Source organism: Talpa europaea (assembly GCF_964194135.1).
Source record: "Talpa europaea genome assembly, chromosome: X".
In the NCBI taxonomy this organism is placed as follows: Eukaryota; Metazoa; Chordata; class Mammalia; order Eulipotyphla; family Talpidae; genus Talpa; species Talpa europaea.
In genome coordinates this window covers 31,019,403-31,036,616 of record NC_140081.1, presented here as the reverse complement: position 1 = coordinate 31,036,616, position 17,214 = coordinate 31,019,403, and the positions used below count along the sequence as shown (strand labels likewise).

The window sequence follows — 17,214 nt, the reverse complement described above, 5'->3', positions numbered from 1 at the left end:
TGAGGGGAAGAAGGAAGAAGGGGACTTAAGACCTTGAGAAGGGGAACTGTAGTGCCAGCAGACCCCCCACCCAACCCACTCCCTGGGCCACCCTATCACCTGGGAGTTGGGATCATAGTAGAGGCCGGTCTGGGGATCATAGTAGTAGCCGGATGTCTCATCGTACTGGTAGGTGGAGACATCAGGAACAGCTGGGGAGTTAAACGGGGTGGGGAAGGTCACTCTCATCCTTGCTTTTGTGCAAAGCTCTCCTCTCTCCACCCGCTACCTGCAGGCTGTGGCTACTCACGGTACTGGCTGTAGGACTCCTGGGCAGTAGGGCTGGTGGCCGGTGGCAGGGCTGAGCTGGGATGGCTAGGGCTCTGGAGCTCAGATTTGAGCACAGCAGGTGACATGATGGTATATGACTGGTCATGGAGCCAGAGAGAACAGGGATCAGTGTATGCCAAGGCCGTAGCCCCTCAGGATCCCTCTGCCTGCCCTCCTGCCCCCACAATCCTCTCTGAGCTTTCTCACCTGGCTGTTGGAAGCAGCGCCCTGGCTGCCACTCGCCTCGGCTGATGACTGCTGGTAGATGCCAGGGGCAGCACCAGGCTGGGTGCGGGAAAAAGCCTGCAGTGAAACAGAGTCTGCCCCAGACTCCAGGGAGGCCTCAGGACCTGCAAAGAGGGACAAGGAGGGAGAATGCCTGTGAATGGCAGGGCCCAAGACCCTATGCCTGCCACCCCGTACTGTGAGCTCAGGGAGATGCTGGGGCTCACCTGCTCCACCTGGGTCCCCTTTGGTTCCAGTGATGCCAGGGCCCTTGGTGCCCTTGAGGTAGCCATGGGCATAGAGGGAGGACTCTGTGCCTTGGCTGCCGCCATAGCCCTCATCCTGTTGGTAGTAGCTGTAGTCGACCGGAGGCTCCTCGGGGGTGGCCCAGGCACCCTCCCCACCCTGGGAGGCCTGAGGGGCAGGTGGGAGGGGCTCATTAGCAGAGGAGGGGGTTCAGGGGGAGGGGAACCTGCTAAGAAGCATCTGCCCTCAGAAGAGGATAGTGTCTGCCTGACAGATAACATGCAGCCCTCAGGTAAGTGAAATTCAAGGGCTGCCCATCCACAGCAGAGCAGGGTAGCAGAAAGAGCAAGACTGAAACAAAGATCCATACCAAAACACACCCAGAGCTGACACTGACATGTGTGTTGGGGGTCAGACCCAGGAAAAGATTATCCTCCCCTTCTTTACTTTCTTCTCCCAATTTTCTTTCAATCACTTACAAATTCCTTTTTATTAAAGAAGTTGTAACAATTCAGGATGATGAAATAATCACCCAATAGAAGGAAAAAGCAGACAAAAGTCTGACAGGTAGTGACTGGGAAGGGACTTGCAACAAAGCCCCCAAAGTCTGAGGCAGCCACTGGGAAAGGGTTTGGGTCTATAGAAAGCCAAAACCGCAAGCCAGCCCTTCTGTTTACAGAGAGGGTATGGATGGTCGAGGCAGCCCAGATTTCGGGATGCCAGGGGTAGAGGGGAGTCTGAGTACCTGTGAGATGGCCCACTGGGCTGCAGCAATGGCAGTGCTGGCAACAGAGGCAGCGTTGATGCGACTGCCTTCATTGGAGGCCATGTCCCTGAGGAGGATGTCAGAGACAGAAAGTGAGGTGGGAGGCCCTGAGGTGGGGGGATGCCGGGAAAGGGCACAGGTAGGGCTCTGACCTCTTAGAACCCTTGGCAAACTCAACGTTGATGGTCTTGCCATCGATGGTTAGCGGTGGGTGTAGGGCCTGCAGGATCTGCAGCAGCTGGGCTGCCTCCTGGGGAGGAGAGGCAGGGGCAAAAGGGTCAGGCCCGGGGAGGCCCCCGGCTTCATTGCCCCATTTCCAGGAGTGGGGCCGCGATGAGGGGTTGGTGTCGGTGTCCCTCCTCCCTCCCCCGGGGGCCGGGACCCCGGCTGCCCGGCCCCCCCCCTGTGCCGCCCTCACCACGATGGTGGAGAGCTGGATGAAGGCGAAGCCACGGTTCAGCTGGGTTTGCTTGTCCTTGATGACACGTACATTGGAGGAGGACAGCACCGCGTAGGGTGCCAAGGCCCCCAGGATGGAGTCCATGGTGCTATGTGGGTTCAGGTTGCGCAAAATGATGGCTGTGGGAAGGGGCCCAGCATTAGGGGGCACCCGACATTCTGCTCCAGCCCCACCCTCTGGTGGCTCTCCACTGCTCCCTCTCCTCTGGCCTCCATGTCTTTGCACCTGCTGCTTCCTCTCACCTCTTCCTCCTGGATTAACTCTGCTTGTCAGTCCAAGTCCCAGCTCAGTCGCTCACCTGCCGAAAACCTTCCCAACACATCCCCAAAGTCGAGTCGGGCAATGCTCCTCCCCTGCTCTCCCTGCATCACAAGTCTGTCCCCCCACCAGGCGCAGACCCCTGGGAGGACTAAGTCCTGATCACCACCATCTCTCTGGCCTTAGAGTCCAGCCCAGACACCGTAGGGCAGGGAGGAAGGAAGGAACAATTGACTCACTGTCGTTGGCATTCTCCGAGCTTGGCTCCGAGCCCTGGGACAAGGCTTGGGAGGCCAGCACTCCCTGGGCCTGATAGGGCTGTGGCAGGGGAAGCAGGCCCTGGCTTAGTTCTCGTCCACTCAGTGGCAGCGTTTGCTGATCCAGCCTTGTACCCAGGGGCAGCTTCTGCTCTGCCTCTGTCAGGGGTAAGAGAGATAATGTGATGACAAAAGGAGAAGGTGCCAAGGCTGGTCACCCTCCTCCCTAAGCACTGGCCCCTCACCCTTCTCCCACCAGCATCCCAAGGAGAGGAGAAGTAGGAGGGCCTCACCTGACTTGGGCACACCACATTTGAAGCACTTCTCACGGCGTTTGAAGTTCTGGACTCCACACTGTGAGGCACAGGCCAGGCCGTCAGGGGGTGGGGTGGGGGCTCTCTATTTCACCCTCCAAACTTGGATCTAAAGATCCCTCAGGAACCCCACAATGCCCCAAGTAGGAAGGTTCCAGGGTCAGGGGTGGCAGGGGGTTCTGGGATCCTGGCTGTCATCCTCAGTACTGTATATCTTCCCTTTATATGGTTTCAACGTGTTCCCAGTGCCAACAACCCCCCTAGGACCCCCTCCAATGCCCCTCTATAACTGCTGCCTCCTCTGAAGTACCAACTGTCAGGACTCCTAAGCCCACATCTCTTTAGTAGGTTCTTCCTTCCAGAAAGTGCTTCTCTTCAGAAACCAATGCTTCTATCGCTGGAAGCTAGTAGCCCCTGTGGCTACTCACAGTAGTTCCCTACCCATCCTTCATCTTGAGGACTCGGTTGGAACCTGTAGCTATTGAGACTCTACCTTGGGTATTCCAGCCTCCTGAAACCTCCCCCCCCCCCTCTACCACATCTTTCTCTGAGCACTGTTTCTATGCCAGGCCCTGCCGCACTGCCCTCACAGCCTGACAACGGGGAGCAGATGCAGCAGTGAGAACTAGTCAGTCTGTGGAGTGGTCACCAAGAGAGGAGAAAGGGCCAAGAGGGGCTTGGCTCACTCGGCTGGGGGCAGTGAGCAGGGATGTTTGATCCGGGAGGCCCAGCAGTTTAGGTTGGCTGGGAAGCAAATACTAGCAAAGGGAACAGGAGATTTCCAGTTGGTGTAGAAGGCTGAGCGGAGGCGTAAAAGCAAGAGGCTGGACAGGGAAGATGCCACTGGAGTATCATCATTCTTGGGCTCGGAGTAGTAAGAGGTTTTCAGCAGTGGAGGAACATGGTCAGAGGTGGTTTTGAGGAATGTTACGAATGGAGGGGCAGGGCAAAGAGGCAGGAGGTCAACATACCAAAGAGGGATCCAGTGACTGTTTAGATAAGGGGGTAAGGACTGGCCTGAGCAACAGGAATGGTAAGGGAGGGAAGGTGGCATTTCTGTGATGGAAGTGACAAGACCTGAAGAGCGACAAGATATGGGGGGTAAAAGAAAATAAGCGAATGCCCTGGTTTCAAGAAGTACATGAAAATGAAAATGTAAGCAGGATGTAGTCCCTGTCACTTTATGCCCAATTCCCTAGACACTGGAACCTGCCCTCTAGCATCACCGTTTCTGTAACGCAAACAGACGCTATGCCATTTCCTAGGCAGAGCTCTTTGTGGGTGAGAACCTCTGCAAGCTCTTGGCCCCCCAGGGGTCAGGACGGGCAGCCAGCTGAGTGGGGGGCTGTGGGGGTCACAAGGCTGTAACGGGGCTGCTGACGAAGCTAGTTCCTGGGTAGACCTACCCCTATGATTAGCAGAAAGTCTCAGCTCAAGCCTCCCTGGGGTTCTCCCTCCTTGAGCCTCAGCTTCCTCTTAGGAAATACAATTGCCGAACCTTGTTCCCTCGGTCTCAGGCGGACGTGACTTTGTCAAGAGTAGCTGGGTTGCCTGACTCAGGTACTCAGAACACCCAGCTCTTTCCTCCTTTAGGGTAACAGCTGACATGTAACTAACTCTGGGTCGGGTGTTGTTCAGAGTGTTACCCTCTCGTCAACACAGCACTCCCTCTGCTGTGTTTTAATTCTCCCAACCCTCTTGGGGAGAGGTATCATTAGTATTCGAATGTCAAAGATGGGGACAGGGAGCTTAAGAGAGCTTCAGAAGTTTGACCAAAATCAAGGCAGATCTAGGAGTCTCGCTGTAGCCAACTGGCTCTGAAGACTGTGTGTGTGTGTGTTTGTGTATGCGTGCATGCGTGTGTTTGCACTTAGAAGGGCAGGTTTATTAGGAAAAAAAGAGAAAAGGGAGAAGAAAGCACCTGCATAGACACAGGCAGAAAGAGCTGCATTTGAAAGGGGCAGGTTTGTTGAAAGAAACACCTGTATGGACACAGGTGGACAGTCCTGAGACAAGAACTACCTGAAGTCCACACTTCACCCACCACGTTTTGTCTCCACAGTCACCAGTCATTTAGGTAAGTATTTGTTGAAACTTTCCTGGGACTTTGGGCAAGATAGTTCTTCATAAAGGCAGAGCCTGGCACCGCGTGAAGCTCAGTACACGCTGAGGGGTGGGTGGCAAGGAACAGAGGCTACTTGAGCCGAGCCGGTCCTCAATGCCAGGCCACCTCAGAGCACCCAGGGAAATAGAGATGTTGCCACCACTGCGGTTGGTGCCTCTATCCATGGCAACTGCCGCCCACCGCCCCTGTACCTTGTTACACAGCCAGTCCTCATTGATCTTGGGCTTGGGGTCACTGTAGTGCATGGAGACCTTCTGGCCCAGGATGTTGAGGGAGTGCTGTGGGAAAAAGCAGACTGCAGTGAGGCCCAGGCAGCAGTGCCCCACGCACCGTCTCAGCACAGGAGAAGAGAGTGAGCGAGCCCTTCAGCTGGATGGATGAGGGACAGGGAGCGGAGGGAGGTCGGAGAACGGACGAGGGAAGAAGGAAGGGAAGGAGGGAGGGAAGGCGCCACAGCCCTTGGGCACAGCTGTTTGCTGCCTTTCCGGGCACGCGCACGCACACGTGAACACACGCCACCAGGCACACAGTGCTCGGCTGGCCGACGCTTGCCGGACAGTGGGAGAAACCCCCCCACTCAGCCCTGTCACTGCCAGGCCACACCCAGGGCCAGCACTACACAGGCTACACTGCGGGTGAGAGGGGAAGGGTAGGGAGGGAGAGGAGGGGAGAGAAAAAGAGAGAGAGCAGAGCGCACGAGCGCTAGTGCTGGAGAAGGGGAAGAAGAAAGAGCCATATGTAAAAGCTGGAAGTTCCTGCTGTGAGGCTGTCTTCCGAGGCTGGCTGGGTCCTGGGCCTACAGCACTAGCCTATGAACCTAAGAACGGGCAGAGATGGCCTCAGGGCCACCCCTGCTGAGCCCCCTGCCACCAGATCTGCCCCTGCCCCCCAGGCTCTCCGTCAGTGTCCCACACCACACCAGCAGGCTGGGCTGAGGGAGCAGGCTCCCTTCCCTTCCCTGAATGGCTCCTTGCTGAGAAGGCAGGGCTGCCCCAAACTTGGGGCAGGAGAGAGGGAGCAGTGATTACTGCGGGAGGAGGCGCAGTGGGAGGCATGGGACAACACAAGTCAGTCCAGGTGAATGGAACTACCACACTTGACCAGTACTTAGATCAACAGACCAGTGGCGGCCTCTCTCATGGAAATCAAAGGGTCAAACTCACATGCAGGGAGCTGGCAAAAAGGGGCCTGCTAGTTAATGTACCAACAGCTAAAGTGCCCAGCGGCTAGATATCCAGTGGTGCCTGATGTCCTGGCTCTGGTCGACCCAGAGCAGGGCAGCCCCCTGGGAGTGGGAACCTAGAAGAATAGCCCACCCCCTCTGGCAGCCCTTTTTCTGAAAGTTCAGCAGGGAGAGGTGGAGGGACAGAGCTAGTGCCTTGCGGCAGGAAAGGATGGGCAGTGAGTGTGGGCTCTTGACCGGAAGCCCGGTGGGTAGCGGGAAGCCCAGTAGGTAGCGAGAGATGGGAAGAGGAGATAGTGAGGGTCAGCAAGGGGAGAGAGAGGGTTGGGGGATGGGACACAGGGCAGGGAACTGTGTCCATAAGAATCAGGCGATGGGAGCGCTCGATTACAAAGTAGTATTTGTTTTGGGGGGGGGTTCAAGTGCGGCAAAGCAACCTGATTGGCTTCCATCCATCGTGTAGCGTCCTGCAAGTGACTAAACTCGACGAAGGCGAAGCCCCGGCTCTGACCTGGAGACAGCATTCAGATACAGACGCAGTGGGTTAGTCAACAGCTTTGGACACACGGTGTTCCCGGGGGCGGGACCCGAGGGGAGAGGACCAGGGGGCAGAAAGGGAAGGGGGGAGAGGAGAGAGGAAGAAGGGAGAGAGAGAAGAAATAAGAGAGAGACTAGGGAGTGGGAGGCAAGGTAGATGGCCTGGAGGGCAAGAAAGAGGGAAGGGGAAGGGAGGAAGTCAGAACCGGAGAGGCGGGGGGGAGGCAAGGAGGAGATACACACACACCAGCCGGGAAGATAGAGCGAGATGGGGCTCAGGCAGAACTGCCTGGCCAGTCTGGGGTGAGAGATGGAGAGAAGAAGCTGGGAGGGAAAGGGCAGAAGTAGAGGTCTGTCTCCAGAGAAGGAGGGCAGATGGGCAGGCTGCTGCCCCCACATGGACCAGAATAAAAAAGTGAAGGGCAGAACCCAGCACAAGGCCAGAGGTGCTGGAGGGGCCCTGTAACAGGAGCAAAGGAGAAGCTGGGTCAGGCTATTCTATGAGCCTAGGAAAGCTCCAGATCCATCAGGAACTGGTGGGGGAGAAGGGAGGGTTTTAGGGACATAATGTCACCTCAGTCTCCTTACTATAGAACAGGAGAGGTGAGCTTTACCAGGGAGCCACTTTGGGGGTCAAGCTGGGGAGAGATTATAGTCACCTACAGTCTAGGATCTCTGAGATAGAAGGAGAATGGGAATTGGGATCAGCCAGGGGGACCTTAAGAGTATAAAAAAATAAAAAATAAAAAAAATCAGTGGGTGCCTAGGAGAACTGCTCAGGTTACAGAGGGCTGTACCTGGGACACCACCTCTGGGAGAGAGACCCAGAATCAGTCAGTATGTGGTTTAGCTGAGGTGAAGCACACAAGACCTACATACTACCAAGAGACTCAGGGCCTGACCGGGGCTGGCAAAGGGACCCAAGGTGAGGCCATAAGAAAGCATCTCCTCCTTTGGTGGTATACACACAGGGAGGGTTTAGATGTGGTGGGGCTTGGGGGAGGGGGCATGCTTGGTCTCCAAAAGAATAACCATTAGGATGCACAGGAGGATGGAACTGAAAGAAAAGAAGGGAGAGGGAGAGGGAGAGGGAGAGGGAGAGGGAGAGGGAGAGGGAGAGGGAGAGGGAGAGGGAGAGGGAGAGGGAGAGGGAGAGGGAGAGGGAGAGGGAGAGGGAGAGGGAGAGGGAGAGGGAGAGGGAGAGGGAGAGGGAGAGGGAGAGGGAGAGGGAGAGGGAGAGGGAGAGGGAGAGGGAGAGGGAGAGGGAGAGGGAGAGGGAGAGGGAGAGGGAGAGGGAGAGGGAGAGGGAGAGGGAGAGGGAGAGGGAGAGGGAGAGGGAGAGGGAGAGGGAGAGGGAGAGGGAGAGGGAGAGGGAGAGGGAGAGGGAGAGGGAGAGGGAGAGGGAGAGGGAGAGGGAGAGGGAGAGGGAGAGGGAGAGGGAGAGGGAGAGGGAGAGGGAGAGGGAGAGGGAGAGGGAGAGGGAGAGGGAGAGGGAGAGGGAGAGGGAGAGGGAGAGGGAGAGGGAGAGGGAGAGGGAGAGGGAGAGGGAGAGGGAGAGGGAGAGGGAGAGGGAGAGGGAGAGGGAGAGGGAGAGGGAGAGGGAGAGGGAGAGGGAGAGGGAGAGGGAGAGGGAGAGGGAGAGGGAGAGGGAGAGGGAGAGGGAGAGGGAGAGGGAGAGGGAGAGGGAGAGGGAGAGGGAGAGGGAGAGGGAGAGGGAGAGGGAGAGGGAGAGGGAGAGGGAGAGGGAGAGGGAGAGGGAGAGGGAGAGGGAGAGGGAGAGGGAGAGGGAGAGGGAGAGGGAGAGGGAGAGGGAGAGGGAGAGGGAGAGGGAGAGGGAGAGGGAGAGGGAGGGAAGGAAGGAAAGGGAGGGAGAAAAAGAGAGAAATGTGGAGGGAGGAGAATGAGAGATGGAGAGAGAAACCCAGGCAGAGTGAGGCCCCACTGTGCCTGCCTTGGGGAGCCTGGGTGAGAGATCCTGCAGAGACAACTCCCCCCACCACCCCCCTGCTAACCTCAGGCCTGTTCCCAGCAGCCTGCAAGAGGGAGGGAGGGAATAAGCGAGGCCAGAAATCCTGGCTGTTTCTCAGGCCTTGCCCTTGGAGGAGAGCCATTCCCTGCCTCCCCTCTTGGGACACATGGGTAGGGCCATGTCAGACCAACTTTCTGGACAGAGGCTGGTACCAGAAAAATGTAGGGGAGAACAAGGGGCAGGGGAAGGAGGAGGAGAGGGAAGGGAGTATATTTGGGGGGGGGGCGGGGAAGAGTTTACCATCTCAGATATTTAAGAGTCTCAGAGAGGAGGGTTCCCCAGAGCCTGGCCCTGGGCCTGTCCCCGGAGAGTGCTCAGCTCATCACTGCACCCCCTCCCCAATAGCCCCAGGCTGTTGGCTGGAACTGTGAGGAGTGGGATGAGGGCAAGAGAAGAGAGGGCACCCCCAAGCTGCCCATTCCCAGCTGTGGCCGGAAGGCAGGGTGGGGAGGGTGATGGGGAAGGCAGAGGCAGGAGGGAGACTCGAAGGCTGAGACTGGCCAGCAGAAGGGGAGGGCATTGGAACAAAAGCTCACCTGAGGATTTGTTCCGCATCAGCCGGACTTCCCGGGCTTGGACACCATGGGACTGCAGCTGGCCACGGATCTGTACGGGGAGATACAGATTGGGGCAGGCTCAGCACAAGGGGACAGCTGGGTATCTCTGGCCAGCTGGAGGCCTCCAAGGACCGTGCACATGGTCTCCTCTCCCTCTCAGGGCTTCCCCACCGAGTGACCACAGCCCCAGACCCACACCTATTCCCAGGCTCAGCTTTCGGCCCCAGACTTGCAGAGAGTGAGTCAAAGGAAAAAAGGGGCACAGTGCAGGGTGAAGTGTGGCAGTGTGATGACCATCAGGGGCAGAGAACAATAAGAAAGCAAGCAGGCCAGCAACTGGAGAATGATGGGCAGGGAGGGTCTGACAACAGGCTCAGGGCACTCACAAAGCAAGGAAAGCTGGGATGCCATTCCTGCCCTTCACAAGAGGACTGCCCTCCACCTCGCATCAAGAGAAACACACGAGATAAAACAGCAAATTGGGAAGGAATAGAGTCTGGGGAAATCCCAACCATGTTCCCCAGACTATGAGTGGAACAGTAACTTGGGGCAGAAACAAAAAGGCATAGTCATGGGGTTTGGAAAGCTTCCTGGATGAAGTAAACCAGAGGGAGGCTGCAGAGGCCACTTGGGATTTGGGCCAGCTGAGGCAGGGCCTCTTTGGCCTGTGGTGCCTCTTGCTGAAGGAAGACTAGGAGCCTTTATCAGGCATTCTCCAGCAGGAGTCCTAATGCCTTTGGCTGCAGTTTCCTCTTCAGGTTAGAGAAAGATTAAACAAACACAGACAGACAGACAGACACACCCTTGTTTGAGGAGATTTAAAAGATCAGGACAGCAAACGTTAAGGGAGGGTTCAGGAAACAACAAGAAGTGAACCCTGTGGTTCCACTCTGCCACTCACTGGCCTTGGGGCCTGGGGCAAGTCTCTTCACAGCTGAGGGCGTGGCTTCCTCATCAGCAGGATGGAAAAAAAGAGAACCTTCCAGCAGGGTAGCTGTGAGGATCAAACCACACCTGGCATATGGCCCACCCTGTGATAAATTCTCAACAATTACCAGCACTCAGCTACTACATGACCCTGACCAGAACAGGAGGGCCAGCCTTAAGAAGCTCTCAAAGACACGGGGCGGGGGAGGGGGGGAGAGGAGAGGAGATTCTGTGACAAAATAAGCAGCTGGCCGATTTTAGAGGTGAGCTAAGAATCAGAAAATTCACAGGAAGGGGACACAGCAACAAGGATAAGAATCAGGGAGAGACTGGTGAGGATGCTATTTTAGTGGCCCCTGTGGCATTTTACTAGGGCTCATTAGAGGTGTGTAGGAGAAAGAAACATAGGAGAATAGAGAGAAGATGGAAGGAAATGTCTCAACAAATAATGGCAGGGAGGCTGTCAGCAGCATCGAAGAAAGTCAAAAAGGTACCCTAGGCTCTGTCTCCAGGCCAGTGCCAAGATATGATGCTGTTGACAAAGGAAGGTGGAGTGGGAGGAATGAGAATGAAACCTCAAAAAATCCCATGGGGACCTTTCCCACCCTCAGGGCTGCAGGGTCTCTGCATCATCTCTGCCACCGGCAATACCAAGCACGAGGCCTGGTGAGCTGGCCCTTGATCAACATATACACAATGGAGCAGTGGCGTGTGCGGGAAGAATGTTCTACTCCCTCCCACACCCACCACTGAGTCCCTTGGTCCAGCTAGTCTGCCAGACACTCTTCCCTTCTAGACCAGGAGACGACGCGGCCTGGCAAAAGGACAGATCAGTGCTGGGGGACAGGAGCTGGTGGGGAGAAGGGATGAAATGTGCTGAGGTTGGGGGTGAGGGAGAAGGTGAGGGAGAAGTTGAGGGCCCTTGAGGAGACCCAGCCTGGCCTCCTGCTCTGCTGCCTGCCAGGGGCCATGGGGGGCACGTACGTCATCCTCAGTGGCTGCCTGTGGCAGCATCCTCAGCATGACGATGTTACTGGCCTTCTCCTCCTCCTCCTCCTCCTCATCCTCCTCCTCCTCCTCCCCTTGCTCGGTCCGATAGTCCTGGTCCCGATAGTCGCCGTCTCGGGGGAAGCCTGGCGGGCCGGTGGGGCTGTGCCTGTGCCGCCGCCGCCGCCTACGCTGAGTCTCGGAGCCCGGGGAGGCCTCGTAGGAATCCTGGCCGACAGAATGAGACGAGAGACACCAGACGGGCAGTCAGTCTGGGGTGGGCCTAGGGGCTGGCCGCTGGCTCTCTGAGGCAGGCAGGCTCTGAAAGCCAGGGGTGGGCGGGCTCCGGCTAAAGGTTCGGGGCAGGCAGAGTGGGTAGGCTGTGGACTGCAACCGTTCTGAGGCTGGAAATCCTCCACTGGACACTTTGGGGGGCTGCCTGGGTGGGGAGGGGGAGAAGCCGGCAGCAGTATTGGCGTGGGAGAGAACTCACACAGGCAGGTGACCAGACATTGCTTAAACTCCCTTGGGAGGATGGGTCTGGATTCGGCACACTAAACCCTGCCCTGTTTCTCCTCCCCCACCCCCAGTCAGCTCAATAGTAAGCACATTTTTTACTTGTGCCTCAGAAGGCTATACATCACTTCCCCTGTCTGGACCTGAGCCTGGGTCCTTCAATCAAGTTGTTGGTATAGGAAGAGCTTAAGATCTTGGCCAGAGCCAGCCAAAAAGGGACACAGGAAGGTGCGAGAGCCACAGCACCACCCTTTGGTCCCTGATCATCTACCTAGGCAATCCTCCCTCGCTACTAGGCTCCCTCCTAACAGATTATGGTTGCTGGGTTCTTGGGTGGTACCCAAACCATCCTTCTAGGACTAAGAAGGCCAGGCCTGGGTCCAGTCCCTCCTTCCTTTAGGGGTTCAGATAACTCAGTGCTCTACTTCTTCTCTTCCCCAGGGATCTACCCAGGGCCTACTTAGTACCCTGGCGGAGTCTGGCTGCCCACCATGGCGGTCTCTGCACTGGATTCACCTCCCCAGAGGGTAACTGAAGGACCACACTCTTCCACCAGGGCTGGAGTTACAATAACCTTCCCACCTCTCTGAAAAGGAGAGTTATCTGCTTGCTTGGGCCAGGGCCCTGACCTTCCCCCTCCCCCTAAACTGGGGTTCCCCTAAGGTAATGTTATTCCTTCCCTTCAAATGGGTGCTCCCTGATGGTGAGAATCATGCTTCCCTTACCCATCAGGCCAGGGCTAACTCTCCAAAATGGAATAGGTTACCCTGAGCTCAAAGGAGAGGCCCGAGGGAGTCTTTTCCTTTCATCTAGAGCTCTACCACTACCAGAATGCCTACAGTTGGCCTCCCACAGCTGCTCTGCATGGTGATATCCTATTTCCCAGTTGTTTTCCCAACCCCAGACGCCGGGTCCCATGAAAAAGGCTCTTCAAGCGCCCCAGTTAGCTGGGAGCAGGCAGTACAACCCTGGATCCAAACTGGATAACAGGGAGGAAGGGAGAGAGGTGGTAGCCAGGGGCCCTCAGAAGTACAGAGCCAAGCATATGGAAGTGAGGGAGACCTAACTTGGGAGAGGAGTCCTCAGAAAGGGGAATGGGGAGAGACCCTCCAGGTGAGGCAAAGCCACCGAGCACAGTCCAAAGGCACGGGGGCCAAGAGGTACCTGCACACAGTGCTGCAGCTAGAAAGAGGCCCTGCAGAAGCCTGTCCAGGCCTTCCCCAGTCCTCACCTCTGCACTCTGCTCCTCAGATGAGTCGTCATAGTCATGCTTGCCTTCCTGGCTGCCATACTCTCGGGGGTACGAACGGTAGTCCATGTCCCGGTAGTCATGGTCTCGGCTGCGATTCTCCCCACCATCATCCTGTGAACGGTCCGTGGCTCCATAGCGGCCAGTTCTGTCTCCGCGACCACCTCTGGGGGGAGAAAGGAGGAATTAGAGGGTCTTCACTGAAGGGTACAAGAAGTAAGGGTGACCTCCACACACCCACTCCTTTGATGTCCTCAGGCCCACCCCGGGCAGGGATCCTGAAATCCTTTCCCCACAGGGCAATTCAGCTTCCAGCTCTCTCAAATCTAACTCAAGGTGGTTCTTCTCTCCCCCACTTCTCCAGTCCACACCTGTGTGCCTTCACTGGCATGGCCTCCTCACCTCTACCCAGGCCTCCACCAGTTTATTCTCTAGATCTCAAGGTGAATGTTCAATGAAGTCAAGCTAATCAAGCCCAAACATATCGCTCCCATTAGTGGCTATCTCTTATTCTAAGATAAAACACCAAAATGCTCACCAAGGTCCTACAAGGTCTGCAAGGTCCTTCAGGTCAGACCCCTACTGACTCTCTCCCTCAGCCTCATGTTCTGTACCACTCCACCCCTCTGTCTCACAATCCACCTTGCTAGCGCTGGCAGCTGTTTTGTTAAAATTTCTCCTACTGCAATAACTGTACAATAATTACCTCAAAGTTGATTTAAGTTGCATTTCTTGGATGATTTAAAAAAATAACTAGATTGTTGAATTCTGGGAAATTAAAATCATACTTATTTGGCTCACTACCCTATTCCCCTAAACTTAGCTCAGTGCCTAGTTCTTTAGTCAGTGCCCAATAATTATTTTTTGGTAAGAGAGCAATTTGATTCAAGTACTCTAAAAGCAACCCACACATGTTTATTTAAAACAAGAATAAACAGACACAACAATAGAGTTACTAATAGCAGGATCCCAATCCTGGTCAGGAGTGACACCAGACTGACCATTATGAACATTATTCTGAGGATACTAGCTAAGACACACAAGGGAACAAAGAAAAGTGATTAAAAGCTGGAAAGGAGAAGGTAAAATTACCATTATCTGTAGATATGAGGATATGTGCACAAAGTTTAAGAAAATCAACTGAAAAATCATTACAAATACAACATACATCAGTAAAGATGCTGTATACAAAATTAATATGCAGAAATAAATACCTTGTGTGTGTTCAGATAGGCACTGTTTAGAAAATAGTAAGATCCCAAGTATCACTGCATCCAAAGGTTAAAAATCTAGACATGCGCAAGACTTCATGATTGTACTTCACACATATAATCAGGATACATTTGAAATGGATCAAAGATTTAAACGGAAGAAATGAAACCATAAAAGAAGAAAACATGGGATAATTTCACAATTCAATTTGAAATGAAAAAACTATGACCAAAATTCAGAACCTATAGAAGAAAACATTAAATTCAACAATATAAAAATAAACCACTTCTGCCTGGGGGGAAAAAGAAAAAAACACCAAAAACCATTGTAAGCCAAGTCAAGACCAACAATAAACTGGGAAAAAAATATGGGAAAGGAAAGAAACAGAATTCATAGAAGAGAAATACAACTTATATTTTCGAAAAGATAATCTTACTTAGAATGAAAGATAAAAATTAAAACTACACTGCATAGACACTTTTAAAAATAAACATTTAAATTCATCATTACTATTTATTTTCAGAACGTTTTCACCAGCCCAAAGTGAAGCTCTGTACCCATTAAATGTTAACTCCCCAATCCACCCTGCAACCTCTATTCTACTGTCTCTAAATTTGTCTATTCCAGATACCTCATGTAAGTTAAATCACATTTGTCCTTTTGTGTCTATATGTCACTGAGCATGGTATTTCCAAGGTTCATTCCTGATGTAGAATGTACCAGATTTTCACTCCTTATGGCAGAATATGTATGCACATACTGCATATACCATTTTGTTTATCCACTCAGTTGTTGGACACCTGAATCCTTTCTACCTACTTGGTTGTTTTGGTTACTGGGAATAATGCTGGGGATGGTGTACAAGTATCTTGTTTGAGCCTTGCTTTCATTTGCTTTGGATACATACCTAGGAATTAAATTACTGGATCATACTACAATCCTATCTTTTGTTTTTTAAGGAACTGACAAACTGTTCTACAGTGAATGCAGCATTTTACATTCCCACCAGCAATGCACAAAGGCTCCAATTTGTCCATATTCTCTCACCAATACTTGTTATTCTGCATCTTTTCATGTATATAATTTGTATATCTTCTTTGGAGAAATGGCTATTCAAGTTTTTTGCCCAACTTTGAATTTTTTTTTTCCTGTTGTCGGAGTTCTTTATGTATTCTGGGTGTTAATCCCTTATCAGATATATGAGTCACAAATATGTTCTCCCATTCTATGGGTTTTCTTCTCACTCTCTGTAATAGTGTCCTTGTGTTATAGGGCAGCCCCGATATTGAACGGGTTGGCTGGCTGTGGGTCCTCACCTGCGCGCTTAAAAGGGACTTATTAATACTCCACTACAAGCGCACACAAAAGGTTAATAAAAGGTTTATTTACAAGGGAAAAGGAAATAAGGAAAATGTACAACTCAGGGAGAAAATAGGGAAATAAAGTCTTTAATGTGTCCTACCCAATCTGCCGACCTGGAAACCCAAAGGCACTCTCCGAGCTGGCCGGACGCTCCGAGCTGGCAGAGAGCCAAAATGGGGGACCCCCCTCCAAAGCCCACGTGTCTGGCTTTATACCAACCTGGCTGCTTAACCCCACCCTCAGGTCCCAGCCACCTTCCCTTTGGTGGTGATGGGATTTGGAGTTCCCAGTGTCTTTGGCTTTGGCCTGGGGTGGGGGTGGAGTCCACAAAGCCTGTACGGAATTAGCTTTAGGACATCCTTTTCCCCCTAACATTTGGATGTACAAAAATTCCTAACCTTGGGCCTCCCAGTGGTGCAGGGGTTAAAGACAGCGCTATCAATCTGTGGCCAGCCATTGCAGCACAATTTCCATCCTCAGCCGGCCAGGGGGCTGACCCACTGACCCACGAGGTGCAGCAGACCTCTCCTGCCTCTCCCGCTGCTTCCCTGAGCAGTAGATCTGCCTGTTCTGCTCCCCACTCTGTCTCTGGCGAATCCTCTCACCCCCACATCTCTGGCTTATGACCCATCCTTGTATGCATAAATAAGTGGATCTTGAAAGAAAATCCTAATCTTGATGAACTCAAACTTATTTGAGATTTACAGAAAGTTCAAAGAGTGAACAGTTTTCAAATATGCTCCACCCAGCTTCCCTTGATGTTAACAGAAGGTACAGTTGTCAAAACTAAGACGTTAAAGGGCCTTCCTGGTGGCTCAAGGGGTTAAGTCTCAGTACTACGAATCTTTCGGCAGCCACTGTAGCACGAGTGGGATCCCTGGCCAGGAAGCTGACCCACATGGCGCAGCAGACTTCTCTCTTGCCAGCTGCTCCCCTCAGCAGTATATTTTAGTAGATCTCCCTGTTCTGCTCCCCACATCTCTGGTAAATCCTCTCACCCCCAACCCACACCTCTGGCCTACACCCCAGCTCTTGTATGTATAAGTAAAATAAATCTTTAAAAAAAAAAAAAAAAACTTAAGAAGTTATTTAAATATAGACCTCATTAGGATTTCACCATTTTTTCCACTAATATCCTCTTTGTTTCAGGATTGAATCCAGGATATCATATTTCATTTAGTCATTACAATCCCTTAGTCTCCTCTGGTTTATGAAAAACTTCCCAGTCTTCCTTGTTTTTGTTGCTGTTTGTCTTTTGTCTGTTTTTTTTTTTTTTTTTGAATGACCTGGACAGTTTTGAAGAGTGCTCACATTTTTTGTAGAATGTGCCTCAACTGGGGTTTGTCTGATGTGTTCCTGTGATTAAACTGGAGGTTATAGAGATTATGGGATTTTTTTTTTTTTTGGTGGGGGGACTACTATACAGGCGAGCTACCCTTTGATTGTGATTGCAGAAAAACACCAAGGACACATGATGTCATTATGACTTATCATTGGTGAAGCTGATCTTGATCATCTGGTTATGGTGGGATCTGCGAGGTTTCTTCTCCACTGTAAGGTTTATCTTTTTCCGGTTCTATACTTTAGAAGCAAGTCACAAAGAACAGCCCACACATAAGAGAAGGAAAATTAAGTTCTACCTCCTGGAGTGGGGAGAATCTACATATACTATTTGGAACTCTTCTGTAAGGGAAG

The 17,214-nt window shown here is 53.0% G+C and overlaps 1 protein-coding gene across 1 annotated transcript in view; it reads right to left on the bottom strand.

Annotated features, from left to right (window-relative positions):
- Positions 1–17,214, bottom strand: part of RBM10 (RNA binding motif protein 10) — a gene marked incomplete at its 5' end in the record, with an annotated part of 29,748 nt that overhangs the window by 2,828 nt on the left and 9,706 nt on the right. Inside the window, 14 exons of the mRNA XM_084258473.1 lie at positions 100–191; positions 290–407; positions 517–659; positions 762–948; positions 1,526–1,613; positions 1,699–1,796; positions 1,965–2,125; positions 2,504–2,680; positions 2,815–2,875; positions 5,152–5,238; positions 6,581–6,654; positions 9,246–9,315; positions 11,178–11,408; positions 12,928–13,111. Coding sequence (XP_084114599.1) covers positions 100–191; positions 290–407; positions 517–659; positions 762–948; positions 1,526–1,613; positions 1,699–1,796; positions 1,965–2,125; positions 2,504–2,680; positions 2,815–2,875; positions 5,152–5,238; positions 6,581–6,654; positions 9,246–9,315; positions 11,178–11,408; positions 12,928–13,111 — 1,771 coding nt within the window. The remainder of the gene's footprint in view (positions 1–99; positions 192–289; positions 408–516; positions 660–761; positions 949–1,525; positions 1,614–1,698; positions 1,797–1,964; positions 2,126–2,503; positions 2,681–2,814; positions 2,876–5,151; positions 5,239–6,580; positions 6,655–9,245; positions 9,316–11,177; positions 11,409–12,927; positions 13,112–17,214) is intronic.